Raw genomic sequence first — 15,482 nt, 5'->3', positions numbered from 1 at the left:
AAAAGGAAAAAAAGAAAGCAATTGAAACTAATCCAAAAATGATATAGATGATAGAATTAGTAGACAAAGACATTATAACTATAGTTATAATTCTAATCCATGTGTTAAAGAAACTAGAAGAAAGACATGAACAGAGGATCGGTGAGCTGTAGGACAACTTGCAAAATCCCTTTTGTTATATAATGTAACATGATTGAGAGAAGTGATATCCCATCATATTCACCCTCAAGGGGAGAGTATTATTCATGGCATGTACACCTGGGACAGGAATCAAGGTGCCATCTTAGAATTCTATCACATCACGAATAAAGAGGGCCATTTTATATTGATAAGGGAGTTAATTCATCAAGAAGACATGGCAATCCTGAACCATATTTTATTATATAATATAATATTATATAAATTATATTACCATATAATGGAGCTTCAAAATACATTAAGCAAAAACTGGTAGAACTGCAAAGAAATAAACAACTCCACAGTTATAGTTGGAACTCAAACAATCCTCTCATTAATAGATAAAACTAGTAGAAAGAAAATTAGTAAGGATATAGAAGACTTTCAACTTGACCTGACTGACCTTTATAGAACACTCCACCTAAAACAACAGAATTCACATTCTTTTCAAGTCTGCAAGGAACATTTACCAAGAAAGACCATATTCTGGAACATAAAACAAGTAATTTAAAAGGTTTCAGATTATACAAATTTTGTTCTCTGACCACAGTGGAATTAAATTAGAAGTTAGGAACACATACCTGTAAAATCTCTAAATATTTGGAAACTAAGTAACATACTTATAAATCACCCATGGCTGTAAGAAGAAATCATAAGGGAAATTAGAAAATATTTTGAACTTAATAAAATTAAGAATGAAACATTATATCAGTGACCTCAGCTTTCATCTTAAACTGAAACAGAAGAGCAAATGAAGCCCAAAATAAGCAAAAAAAAAAAAAGAAAATAATAAACAACATGATGGAAATCAATGAAATAGAAAACAAACAATAGAGGATATAAATGAAAGCAAAAGCGGGCTCTTGGAGAAAATAAATAAAATTGATAAACCTCTAGTCAGACTGATGAAGAAAAAAGAGAAGAAACAGATGAATATATCAGTAATGAGAGAAGGAACATCACTACTGATCATACAGCTATTAAATAATAAAGGAATATGATAAACAGCTTTATGCCCATAAATTCGACAACTTAGTGAAATGCACAGATTCCTTGAAAGACAGAATCTACCAAAACTCACTCAAAAAGTAGATAATCTATATAACCCAATATCTATTGAGGAAATTGAATTTGAGTTTCTTTCCCACAAAGAAAACTCCATGCTTGGATGGTTTCACTAGTGAATTATACCAAACATTTAGGAAAGAAATTCTATACAAACTTTTAGAACATTGAAGAGGCTGGTATACTTTGCATCTCATTCTTTGAAACCAATATACCCTGATGTCAAAACCATGCAGATGCATGTTTCACATGAACTTGAAAAGAATCTGCATTCTGAAGTTGTTTGTAGTGTTCTATAAAGGTTAAGAAGATCAGGTTGGTTGGTAGTGGTTGACAGTGTTAAGTTTTCTGTATCCTTACTGACTTCCTGTTTATTTGTTTCATCAGTTACTGGGCTTTTGCAATCTCCAACTATAGTTTAAGATTTGTATATTCCTCCTTAAATTAAGTTGATTTTTTGTCCGTTTCTTTTTAGCACTTAAATTTTGTTCAGTGGCTTGCATATTTCTGAGCTAAAGTCTTTTATCATTGTTATCTTTGTTACTCCTGTGTGTAATTTGCCCTTTTTTCTATGGCTGCTTTTAAGAATATTCCCTTCAACACTCTTTTTAGTAATTTGATAATGATGTTCCATTTTGTGTTTATTTTATGGTTATCCTGTTTAGGATTTGTTCTTGGATCTGAGAATTTATAGATTTGATGAAAAAATTTCAGCCACTATTTCTTAATTTCTTTTTCTGCTTTCCTCTCTCTTGACTCCACTTTCTGTTATTTACTTTGTGTACAGAATCTGGTTGTTTGTGCATCTGAACAGTAACTGTAACAGTTTTATGCTTAATCAAAAAATGAAAATCTTGAACCAGACAGCTATTAAATAGGTTTACTCTTGCCACCTTGGAATCTTAGGTCTTTTCTCCCTATTTTCCATAACTTATTCAGGGGATTTAAATGCTTAGAAAAATAACCACCATCAATATTACCAACTAAGGAAACTCAGCTTGCATTTTCCAAACATATAAGATGGAAACCATCAAGTTTAAAATGTTATATCCCAATCCCACTTGAATCTACCGTCTTGTTAGTATTCACCTACCCTTCATCTGGCTCATTAGGTAAGATAATGAAAAAGAAATACAAGTTACAGAAACATCTCTTGATGGTTTTCTGCACTTGGATTATATACTCACCAACAAAGTAATACGTAGTTACTTAATCTCCTTCCATTTTTGTTTTACTGATTCCCTCACATTTGATTTGCCATTCCTTTCCCTTCTGTTCTCTAAAAAGAATATGACATTCTTACTGGTGGAGAAATGTTCCTTTTTATTTATAAAGCATGAACTTAGTTTGACTGTCAATAGTGCTTTTGGCTCTTAAAAGATGTTCTGGATCATGAAAGAGAACTATAGGAGTGAACAAAACTTTCCATATCTTTTTATTTGAGCTTCCTACATGATAAGGGAAAATACCCAGGGTCTTCTCGTTGACAGTATTCCATACACACAAAAGAAGAAATCTGAGATCCTTTTCCAGTTGAGCCCCATTTAATGCATGATTTTGTTGTTTCTTTCTTTTTCCCATAGGGAGAAGAAAATTGAGGGACTGAACTTTATTAGATGCTTAGCTGCTTTTCATTCTGAAATATTGAACACAAAGTTGCATGAAACAAATTTTGCAGTACTTCAAGAGGTAATCCTATGTTTCAGCTGAGTTAAGGATTGTTTGAATAACAAAGTATAAATATGCCACATTTATTTGACCTTAGAAAAGCTGTACTAAATGAAATCAGTAGGCTTATATGTAAAGTAACTCATGCCTTACTTTGCCACATTTGAAAAAATTGATAAAATGTTGATATTTTTAGGAAATAATACAATACATATTTAAAGCACGTTACTTTGATAGTAAATTTGGTTTCAAAGTCATTATTACTGATTTTCTTCCAGAATTTCAGCAAAATGTACATTTTGGAATTTTTTTTTTTTAACATCTTTATTGGAGTATAATTGCTTTACAATGGTGTGCTAGTTTCTGCTTTATAACAAAGTGAATCAGTTATACATATACATATGTTCCCATATCTCTTCCCTCTTGCGTCTCCCTCTCTCCCACCCTTCCTATCCCACCCCTCTAGGTGGTCACAAAGCACTGAGCTGATCTCCCTGTGCTATACAGCTGCTTCCCACTAGTTTACGTTTGGTAGTGTACATATGTCCATGCCACTCTCTCACTTTGTCACAGCTTACCCTTCCCCCTCCCCATATCCTCAAGTCCATTCTCTAGTAGGCCTATGTCTTTATTCCTGTCTTACTCCTAGGTTCTTCATGACATTTTTGTTTTTTTCTCTTAGATTCCATATATATGTATTAGCATATGGTATTTGTCTTTCTCTTTCTGACTTACTTCATTCTGTATGACAGACTCTAGGTCCATCCACCTCACTACAAATAACTCAATTTAGTTTCTTTTTATGGCTGAGTAATATTCCATTGTATATATGTGCCACATCTTCTTTATCCATTCATCCGATGATGGGCACTTAGGTTGCTTCCATCTCCTGGCTATTGTAAATAGTGCTGCAATGAACATTTTGGTACATGACTCTTTTTGAATTATGGTTTTCTCAGGGTATATGCCCAGTAGTGGGATTGCTGGGTCATATGGTAGTTCTATTTTTAGTTTTTTAAGGAACCTCCATACTGTTCTCCATAGTGGCTGTACCAATTCACATTCCCACCAGCAGTGCAAGAGTGTTCCCTTTTCTCCACACCCTCTCCAACATTTATTGTTTCTAGATTTTTTGATGATGGCCATTCTGACTGGTGTAAGATGATATCTCATTGTAGTTTTGATTTGCATTTCTCTAATGATTAATGATGTTGAGCATTCTTTCATGTGTTTGTTGGCTATCTGTATATCTTCTTTGGAGAAATGTCTATTTAGGTCTTCTGCCCATTTTTGGATTGGGTTGGGTTTTTTTTGTTATTGAGCTGCATGAGCTGCTTGTAAATTTTGGAGATTAATCCTTTGTCAGTTGCTTCATTTGCAAACATTTTCTCCCATTCTGAGGATTGTCTTTTCGTCTTCTTTATGGTTTCCTTTGCTATGCAAAAGCGTTTAACTTTCATTAGGTCCCATTTTTTTATTTTTGTTTTTATTTCCATTTCTCTAGGAGGTGGGTCAAAAAGGATCTTGCTGTGATTTATGTCATAGAGTGTTCTGCCTATATTTTCCTCTAAGAGTTTGATAGATTCTGGCCTTACATTTAGGTCTTTAATCCATTTTGAGCTTATTTTTGTGTATGGTGTTAGGGAGTGTTGTAATCTCATACTTTTACATATACCTGTCCATTTTTCCCAGCACCACTTATTGAAGAGGCTGTCCTTTCTCCACTGTACATTCCTGCCTCCTTTATCAAAGATAAGGTGACTATATGTGCGTGGGTTTATCTCTGGGTTTTCTATCCTGTTCCATTGATCTATATTTCTGTTTTTGTGCCAGTACCATACTGTCTTGATTACTGTAGCTTTGTAGTATAGTCTGAAGTCAGGGAGCCTGATTCCTCCAGCTCCATTTTTCGTTCTCAAGATTGCTTTGGCTATTTGGGGTCTTTTGTGTTTCCATACAAATTGTGAAATTTTTTGTTCTAGTTCTGTGAAAAATGCCAGTGATAGTTTGATAGGGATTGCATTGAATCTGTAGATTGCTTTGGGTAGTAGAGTCATTTTCACAATGTTAATTCTTCACAATGTTAATTTTTTTTAGGTGAAAAATTTACGCTCTGGAGTTTCTCGTGCTGCTGTGGTTTGTTTAAGTGACCTTTTCACTTACCTGAAAAAGAACATGGATCAAGAACTAGATAATACAGTAAAAGTTTTGTTGCATAAATCAGGAGAATCAAATACATTTATAAGAGAAGATGTTGACAAGGCATTGAGAGCTATGATCACTAATGTAACTCCTGCACGTGCAGTTGTTTCTCTTATCAATGGAGGACAAAGGTAATGTTCAAAATAATCTGGACATGTCCTTAAACTAAAAATACAGTTGCTTGTAATCTGGGGTATAGGAAAAAAACAAGCAAATTTCAATGTTATTTCAGTCAAAAAACATGTATTAAATAATTCCTACATGATAAACATCATATTAGGTACTAAGCATACAGAGGATAATATTGTTATTCTAATGTTACTTACATTCATACATCTGGAGCTAAATAAATGTCAGTGATTATGAGTTTTGTTTTTAACTTCTTGGGGAGGGATAGCTAATGCAAATAATTTGTCATTTTAGCCTGCAAGGATGATTGCTGAGGCTTAGGAGTAATCATTTGACTTTTAAGGTATATCTTTGAAAAATTGTTTATACATCAACTCTATTTTAATTGACCACGTTTCCCTGTAGCCATTTACACATTGCGGTAAGAAGATGTGCAGCCCAGCACTTATCAGATGTAGTAAAATTTATGGAACCAGAGCGTATTCTATCTGGAACAAAGGATATGGCTGACCGTATATTACCAGCTGCTGCTAAATTTGCTCAGGACAGCTCACCAGAAACCAGGTGAGTAGCTGCTAATAGTATTTGCTGAATCTCTTACTTTAAGGGCTTAAATGTCTTACTTTAAGGGCTTAAACAAAGGCTAAAGAAGAATGAACATTTTTCTAAATGGAAAAGTGGGATCCCCAGGGATTAGTGCTGGGGGATGATCTTATTTAACCAGTTTGTAAATGGTCTTGAGGGAGTGCACAGTGAATTCTCCAAATTTACAGATGACACTACATACTTCTGGGTAGTGAGATGCTGTGTCACAGGGATGATCTGCATGAAAATGGCACAAGACTGTATGAGTGGGCAGAAAAGTGGCTGAAGAACTTCATTGTGGGCAAATGTAAGGTAATGCCTTTAGGGGAAAATGATATATTTTCCAAGTAGCCTGGTAAAATCAAGGAAAAATACAGGAAGCAAAATGGATAACATGAGATACGTTCACTTAGAAAATTCCATGAATTTCTGATTGCTGTCTGTACTTGAAGAATAGTTTTATGAAGGTTAAGAACAATCAGAGAAAGATAACAAAATAATTAAGATGTGGATGGTACTATAGCTGTAATGCTGACAGAAGTTTTAGAAGTAGTCAGAAGCCTAGGTTCAACTCCTAGCTCCAGTCACTGTCTGCCCTAAGCAAGTTACTTAACCTCTGTTAGCCTCTGTTTCCTCGTCTATCAAGTTAGTAAGGTTGGACCAGATATTTATAATGTCCCATACAAAATCTAAAAATTATGGCAGTTATATATGATCATAGATTAAAGGAAGAAGGTAGGATCCTGACTTCATGGAGACTAAAAAGTAAAGAAGGATATCAAACTTTTAACATTTTAAGACAAAGATATTCAGTACTTTAGGTAACTACAGTTAATCTTGTGGAAGTCATTATGGCAAAAGCTAACATAGAAAGTAGATATATTCATTTTCTGTCGCTGCATAACAAATAACCACAAATATAGTGATTTAAGGCAACACAGATTTTTTTAGCTTACCGTTCTTAGGTTAGAAGTCTGGCATGCTCAACTGGGTTCTCTGCTTAGGGTTTCAAAAGGCTGAAATCAAGGTAATAACAGTGCTGGGCTCTTATCTAGAGGCTCTATAGATGAATCTGCATACAAACTCATTCAGGTTTTTGACCAATTTCAGTTTCTTGTGATTATAGGACTGAGGTCCCTGTTTCCTTGCTGGCTGTCAGCGAGGGTCCTCTCTCAGCTCCCTTAAGGCCACCTGAATTCCTTCTCACACAACCCACTCCATCTTCAAGCCAGCAACAGCAAGTTGAATCCCTCTCATGCTTGGAATCTCTTTGACTTCTTTTTCTTCTACCAGCCACAGAAAGTTCTCTGCATTTAAGGGTTCATGTGATTAGATTAGGTTCACCCAGATAATCCCCCTATCTTTTTTTTTTTGTGGTACACGGGCCTCTCACTGTTGTGGCCTCTCCCGTTGCGGAGCACAGGCTCCGGACGCACAGGCTCAGCGGCCATGGCTCACGGGCCTAGCCGCTCCGCGGCATGTGGGATCTTCCCAGACCGGGGCACGAACCCATGTCCCCTGCATCGGCAGGCGGACTCTCAACCACTGCGCCACCAGGGAAGCCCAATCCCCCTATCTTAAAGTCAACTGTGCCATATAACATAATCCTGGAAGTTATTTCTCATCATATTCATAAATTGTAGGAATTAGAGCAGGACATCTTTGGGGGAACCATTTTAGAAGTTCTGCATACTACAGTAAAGTTCAAAACAATTTAGGAGGGCTGGATCATAATAGAGTAGTTAGGAACAAAATAAAATTTACAATAGCTGTTTTGTGTACATCTTAACCTTTCCTTAATGGCATAGTAACTTTTCTAATCCATTTTGTCATTTCTTAGATTCTTATTTGAAATTTTAAAATTACAAAATAATTACAACTTTCCAGTTTTAGTATTTCTTACACTTTGTGTCCCTTTTGCATGTTTACTTGTTTGCTTTAGCCATTCCCATATCATTAAGGCCTATGATAGACCTACAGTCCTTAACATTCTGGGATAAACTTTAGAGTCACCTTTGAAACTATAACTGATTAGGAGCTACTTATCCGGGTGTTGACCTTATTCTGGTTGTGGGGCAAGAAAAGTAATTTTTATTCTTTGTTGTTAACCTCCCTTTCTGTAATTTCACTACATTTGAAGGAGTCTGGTTGATATAAATGATGCTGAGATCATCCTATTCATCTCCCCCACAAAAGCCTTGCCTTCCTTAGTTTTTCTAGTGTCATAATTCCAAGTTGTAGGTAAAAGTATAACTGTAATTATTTTAGGGCCAAGCCTCCTTGAAGAATAATAATGTATTTTTATTATGAGGTACTATACCGACCACCCCATCCAAAAATATCTCCAGTATGCACTTCCACCATATCATTTACCCATTAGAATGATATCTTGGCTTAAGGTATTATCCTAAAAGAATTATTTTAAAATTCATATAGCATAAAAAACCTAGTTTGGAGAACATTAGACATTCATTAATATATCAGCCACGATTTACCAACTAACTTTGGTTGTATTTTAAGTAGCAAAGAATAGGTTTTTGAAGAATTGAAACCCAGGTAAGTTTTGGCAGGAAAAGGAAAAGAGAGAGGGTCGGCAATACAAAACCTTTGGAAGGTTGTCTCAGGCCAGAACATCTGGCCAGCAAGTGAGCAGCAAAAGGTCACCGAGCAAGGAGCCCAGGACAAAGACACAGTTCTCTTAATTCATAGTTCTGCCAAATGCCAGCCTTGATATGGGCCCTCGGATGCCTGAAAAATAGAGTCAGAGCTTTTGGCTCTGATCTGACACATAGCTAAAAGATTTGAAGCCATGTTTTTTTAAAGATGGGTGGCAAGAGAATGCTGTGTTTTCTAATCCAGTTAGTGTAACTACATTTCAATGACTTATTTAAAATAGAGATGATAATCTTGATGTTGATAGGTTTTTTCTATTGGAAAAAAAATTGTATCTAAGGACAGAAACTGAGCTTGTTAAGATTTATAGAATTATTTATGTATTTCTTAAATATCCATAGGTATTATGGCCGAAAGATGCTTTTCCTCATGATGTGTCATCCTAACTTTGATAAAATGCTTGAAAAGTATGTCCCATCTAAAGATTTGCCATATATTAAGGAATCTGTTAAAAGCTTAAGGCAAAAGGTATGTAGAAGAAGTTTATTTTATAAACAACTTTAAAAACAAAGTTCATTTGCTGAGGAAGGTAAAGGATAGAAATAATTACTTCTTTGATTATTTCTGTTAACCATTTAGAATATATCTACAGTAGCATTTCAACAACTGCAGTACTGAGTAGACATTCATAGTGTCAGTAGATGTTTATTGAACAGAAGCTTGATATTTGGTAGAATGTAGTGTGGTTTATTGGAATTACAAGACAGGTTTGAATCACAACTCAGAATTAGCAACTATATAATCTTAGGCACATCATTTCTTTAACCCAGAATTTTTATTTTTATAAAATGAGGATAATGATGTTTATTACAATTGATTCCTACTTTACCTTGTACGTTCTACCGTTAGAGCTCCTACCACACTGTGGAGTGTTGATAAGGAGATCCTTGAGGGGAAGCCCCATGTCTTATATATCATGACAGATAATGGGGATTCAAAAATGTCTGTAAAATGCGTGACTGAGGGAATATCAAGTGAAATGAAATGTGAAAAGTGTCTTATAAAAAAGTAATCTGTTTACACATTGTTTTTTGCAAAAATGTGCTTAATTTAATAATGTAGAATTTTTCTGTGTTAATTTATGTTATTCCTCTCTGGTAAGCTTAGGCAAAGGATTCATTTATGAAGGAATACTACTTCAAATATGTATTGTGGTAAACATTTTAGAGCATTTTTTTCTTCCTACTGATATTAAAGATTTCAGCTTAATTCATATAGAATTTATCAAAATAACCATGCAAAAAGATTGTCTTACTAAAATGAGGCAGATTATATCTGTGAGTTATTTCAAGTACAGGTATCAGGAAAAAAAAGAGGTTTTAAATAGTTCTTTCGAAATGTTTATTTTCATACTAGTGTTGCATAGGAATTCATTGTTTATATAATATGTTCATATTTTCTGTATAGATTTTAAGCTTGAAGAAGAGTAGTTACAAAACATAGATGTTAAGTTTTGTATTTAAACAGTTTTACCAAGCCAATATCATTTCCTAGTAGTTGGGTACATATTTTGTTAATTTACTACTAATTACAAGATAGTTTACATATCTGAAACCCTTTAAAGCACAAGTATAGCAGATTATTAAAATGCTTTCAACCATAAGAGATCAACAATGACTGCTATGAAAATTCCATTGTACACATTCTTTCACTTTACAAGTTTTAAGACTTTTATTACACTGCCTTTCTTATAGGGTTTGGGAGAGATACCACTAGATACTCCTTCAGCAAAAGGAAGACGATCTCATACTGGCAGTGTTGGAAATACAAGGTCATCATCTGTTTCTAGAGATGCTTTCAATTCAGCTGAAAGGTAGAAGCGTTTGCTTGTCCACATTATTACAGAAATTACTCCCTAATAGTGATGATAATCTATTTGAATGTTTTCATGAACTATCCCAGGGGTATTTGTCAAAATTTAATGGAGTTTTAAAAGTTGGTAAGGATTTAGAAAGTGTGAGGTAGTTAGATTTAATAAGGTAATTGTATATTCACAGCAACTTGCTTTTACATGAGCTAAACATTAGTAAAACTTTAGTGTTATTGAACTTGTCAATAGTTGACCAGTGTTGGACAACTGTGATTAATTTTTTCAATTTATAGGCTTTACTTCCCCCCTTGATTATAAAAGTAATACAAAAAAAAAAAAACAAAGAAAAAATAAATAAATAAAAAATAAAAACAAAACAAAACAAAAAAAGTAATACATAATTATGGTTAAGGGGGAAAAACACTTGAGAAAATACAAACATTAAAAGAATTTAACAGGGGGGTGGTGGTGGGATGAGTTGGGAGATTGGGATTGACATATACAGTAATATGTATAAAATAGATAACCAAAAAGAACCTGCTGTATGAAAAATAAAATTCAAAAAAATAAAAATAAAAAAAGGAGAAAAAAAAAGTAAGTGAAAAGAGTGGATATATGTATATATATAACTGATAAACTTTGCTGTACAGCAGAAATTAATGCAACATTGTAAATCAACTATAATGTAATAAAAATTTAAAATAAAAAAAAAGAATTTAACCAATCACATAATATCACCACCTAGGAAAAAAAACTACTCTTAAAATTTTTATAAATATAATTGTATATGTAATTGCATAACCTGTTTAAGCTATTTAGCAATATTTAATAGATTGATTATATAACTTATAAAAATCTTTCAGAATTATTATGATCTCTGGTATATTTTAAAATATATTTTAAACATTACTTTAAAAATTATATGAGTAGATACATAGGTATCTTTCATATTTTCTATATTTGTGTGTCTTTGGATAATAAATTTTACAAAAAATAAAAATCTATGGAATTTTGGAACTTTGTTATTCAAAGTGTACTTCACAGAGGGACGTGTAATGTACAACATGATAAATATAATTAATGCTGCTGTACGTTATATATGAAAGTAAATCCTAAGAGTTCTCATCACAAGGAGAAAGTTATTTATTAAAAACATTTTTTTCTGTTTCTTTAGGTGCAACTAAACTTATTGTGATAATCACTTCATGAGATATGCAAATCAAATCATTATGCTGTATACCTTAAACTTGCACAGTGCTGTATATCAATTATATCTCAATAAAATTGGAAGAAAAAAAAGTGTGGGAGAAACAAAGGCTTGCTTAGACGAAAAATGAGGGAATTTGTTTCCATTAGACTTGCTCTGCAAGAAATGTTAAAAGAGTTCTTTAGAGGAAATAATATACTATAGGAACTAGGTTGCTTCCAGAGCAGAGACTGTGTATGCCACGTTATTCTATAGCTTGGAAGGACCAAACCACGTTGGGGCAAAAGTTTCAAAACAAAATGTGAGAGAAGATGTGTATTTATGTTTCTTTTAATTATTTTAGAATGAATTATTATTTAATTTATGAGGACTCTAGAGGAAATCGCTGACTTCTTCATGCAGTAAATAGGGCCTACTTCCAGGACCTTACCAGTGAGGGGCTCATTTCACCTGCCACCTCAGCTCTTTTCTCCTCCTCAATACCCTTCTCAGTCTGATTGACTTCATTAGTCTGCGGGCCCTTTTTGCCCCATTTCTTGCCTCCTAGGGTCCTGCTTTTCCTCAGTTGGCCACTTTTCTCACTGCACTTTAGCTCCCTTCTTCTCTCATGGCATCTTCACCTCCATGTCCAAGGCCTCAGTTCCTCTGTGCTGGGTTTTCTCTGCATGGGGTGTGGCCTTCTGTAGCTGTTGTTCAAGTCTTCTATACCCTAACTGATTTTCTGTCTACTTGTTCTATTAATTGCTAAGATAGGAGTATTAATATCTCCAACTGTAGTGGATTTTTTTATTTATACTTTAAGTTCTGTCATTTTTTGCTTTATGTATTTTGATGCAATGTGCTTATGTTCAGGTATTTAGGATAGTTGTGACTTTTTGATGAAACGACCTTTTTATCCTTATGAAGTCTCTCACTTTTTCCTGAAGTCTACTCTGTCTAGTATTAACCATTTTATTGTAATAGTGTTTACATGATATGTCTTTTTTTTTTAATAACAGTGTTGTGGAGATGTAAGTCATATAACACATAATTCACCTATTTAAAGCATACAATTTAATGTTTTTTGTATATTCACTGAGTTGTGCAGCCATCATTACAGTTAATTTTAGAACATTTTCATCACCTCTAAAAGAAATCCCATGCTCATTAATAGTCACTATCATTTCCCTGCAACACCCCCATTCCAAGCCCTAGGCAATATGCCTTCTGTTTCTGTGGATTTGCATATTCTGGGCATTTCATACAGATGGAATCATATGATACGTGGTCTTTTGTGACTGATTCCTTAGACTTGGCATTATGTTTTTAAGCTTTATCCAAGTTGTAGCATATATCAGTACCTCATTCGTTTTTACAACTAGATAATATTCCATTGTATGGATACACTACATTTTGTTTATCCATTCATTAGTTGATGGATATTTGGGTTTTGTTGCGGACATGTTTGCAATTCTCTTGGGTATAAGGAGTGGAATTGCTGGGTAGTAAGATAACTGTGTTTAAACTTTTGAAGAACTGTCAGACTGTTTTCCAAAGTGGCTCCATTTTACAGTCCCACCAGCAATAGTAAGAGGGTTCCAATTTCACCACACCCTCATCAATACTTGTTATTTTCCATGTAGGTGTAAACTGGTTTCTTATTTGACAAAGAGTCTCTCTTTGACAAACTTTAGACAGCCTCCTCTGAGCCCTCTTTTACACCAGGCCTCATCCTTGGGCCATGTCCTTGGCCTGCCTAAGCTAGTCTTAGTTAAGAATCCTGCTAAGTCATTTCCTTCTACCCCTTCATACTTATCACCCTTGATATCTGAGCAGGTTCCTCATCCTCCATCTTTGATATATAAGTATCTGGCTTGTCTTCAGCAAAAATCTTGTTAGACCAGCTTAGTAAGAAACCCCCTACTCTTGATGTCTACTCTTAGTAATCTTCCATCCACTGACCCTCTCAATCTTGGCTATAAATCCCCAGTTATCAAGTTTCAGAATAAATTTTTCAAAGTATGTTTTTTGTAGATCGTATGTGATTAGGTCTTGCTTTTGTATCCAGTCTAACAATCTCTGCCTTTTAATTGGGATGTTTGACCATTTATATTTGATGTTATTTTTCATATGGTTGGGTTTAAGCCTATCATCTTTTTTTTTTTTTTTTTTTTTTGCGGTACGTGGGCCTCTCACTGTTGTGGCATCTCCCGTTGCTCCAGACATGCAGGCTCAGCGGCCATGGCTCATGAGCCCAGCCGCTCCGCGGCATGTGGGATCTTCCCAGACCAGGGCACGAACCCATGTCCCCTGCATCGGCAGGCAACTCTCAACCACTGTGCCACCAGGGAAGCCCCTTTTATGCTATTTTTGTCATGCATTTAACTTCTACATACTATAATCCCCACAATACATTATTGTAATATTTGCTTTGAATAGTCTATACATTGTATAATTAATAATGTTGCCATGAACTATTTTCATTCATTCTTTTTTCCCCCAATTTTATTGCGATACAATTGAAAAATAACATTGTATTAGTTTAAGGTATACAGCATGATTTAATATGTAAATATATTGTGAAATGATTACCACAATAATAAATTTAGTTAACATCCGTCACCTCACATAGTTACAATTTCTTTTTCTTTCCCTGAGAAATTTTAAGACCTACTCTCTTAGCAACTTCCAAATCTACACTATTGTCACCATACTGTACTTTACATCTCCAGAACTCATTTATCTTACAACTGGAAATTTTTATCTTTTGAGTCTCTTCACCCATTTTGCCCACCCTTTAACCCCTGCCTCTGGCAACCACCAATCTGTTCTCTGTATCTATGAGTTTGGTTTTTTAGGTTTAAGTGAGATCATACAGTATTTATCTATCTCTGACTTATTTCGCTTAGCATAATGCCCTCAAGATCTATTCATGTTGTCACAAGCAGCAAGACTTCCTTGCTTTCTAGGGCTGAATGTATATGTATATACCACATTTTCTTTATTCATTCATCTGTCAGTGGACACTTAGGTTGTTTCCATGTCTTGGCTATGGTAAATAATGCTGCAGTGAACATGAGGATGCAGATATATTTTAGAGATAGTGATTTCATTTCCTTAGGATATATTAATCAGAAACGGAGTTCCTGAATTATATGGTAGTTTTTTTTTTTTAAAGACCCTGGTGAGGCATAGTTAGAGGCCTCTTCACCCAGTTGTTATTTTCCAAAACAGTGAATGGCTGCCTCACTCCCTTTCCTGCACTTGGAGTTCTTCATGGTAGTTCTATTTTTAATTTTTTTGAGGAACCTCCATACTATTTTCCATAGTGGCTGCACCAATTTACATTCCCACCAAGAGTGCACAGGGTTCCCTTTTCTCCACATCCTCACCAATACTTGTTATTTCTTGTCTTTTTGATAGTAGCCATTCCAGCAGGTGTGAGATAATATCTCACTGTGGTTTTGATTGCATTGCCCTGATGATTAATGATGTTGAGCACCTTTTCATGTACATGTTGGGCATTTGTGTCTTCTTTGGAAAAATGTCTACTCAGTTCCTCTGCCTATTTTTTAATCAGGTTGTTTGTTTTTTTGCCATTGAATTGTATGAGTGCCTCTTATACTTCGGATATTAGCCCCTTATCAGATATATAATTTGCAAATATTTTCTCCCATTCTGTAAGTTGCCTTTTAATTTTGTTGATGGTTTCTTTTGCTGCGCAGAAACTTTTTAGTTTGATGTAGTCCCAGTTGTTTGTTTTTACTTTTGTTGCCTTACTTTTGTTGTAAAATCCAAAAAATCATTGTCAAGACTGATGTCAAGGAGCTTATCCTCTATGTTTTCTACTAGGAGTTTTATGGTTTCAGGTCTTACATTCAAGTCTTTAACCCATTTGGGTTGATTTTTGTGTATGGTGTAAAATAGGGGTCCAGTTTCACTGTTTTGCATGTGGCTGTTTGGTTTTCCCAGCACCATTTAAAAGAC

The 15,482-nt window shown here is 34.6% G+C and overlaps 1 protein-coding gene across 1 annotated transcript in view; it reads left to right on the top strand.

Annotated features, from left to right (window-relative positions):
* TOGARAM1 (TOG array regulator of axonemal microtubules 1) overlaps positions 1-15,482 on the top strand; it is a 79,995-nt gene that overhangs the window by 56,253 nt on the left and 8,260 nt on the right. Inside the window, exons 13-17 of the mRNA XM_060142955.1 lie at positions 2,826-2,931; positions 5,008-5,243; positions 5,647-5,805; positions 8,841-8,967; positions 10,194-10,312. Coding sequence (XP_059998938.1) covers positions 2,826-2,931; positions 5,008-5,243; positions 5,647-5,805; positions 8,841-8,967; positions 10,194-10,312 — 747 coding nt within the window. The remainder of the gene's footprint in view (positions 1-2,825; positions 2,932-5,007; positions 5,244-5,646; positions 5,806-8,840; positions 8,968-10,193; positions 10,313-15,482) is intronic.

Source organism: Lagenorhynchus albirostris, chromosome 1 (assembly GCF_949774975.1).
Source record: "Lagenorhynchus albirostris chromosome 1, mLagAlb1.1, whole genome shotgun sequence".
Classification (NCBI taxonomy): domain Eukaryota; kingdom Metazoa; phylum Chordata; class Mammalia; order Artiodactyla; family Delphinidae; genus Lagenorhynchus; species Lagenorhynchus albirostris.
Note: the sequence above shows the minus strand (reverse complement) of the source record. Positions and strands in the feature narration are given on the sequence as shown.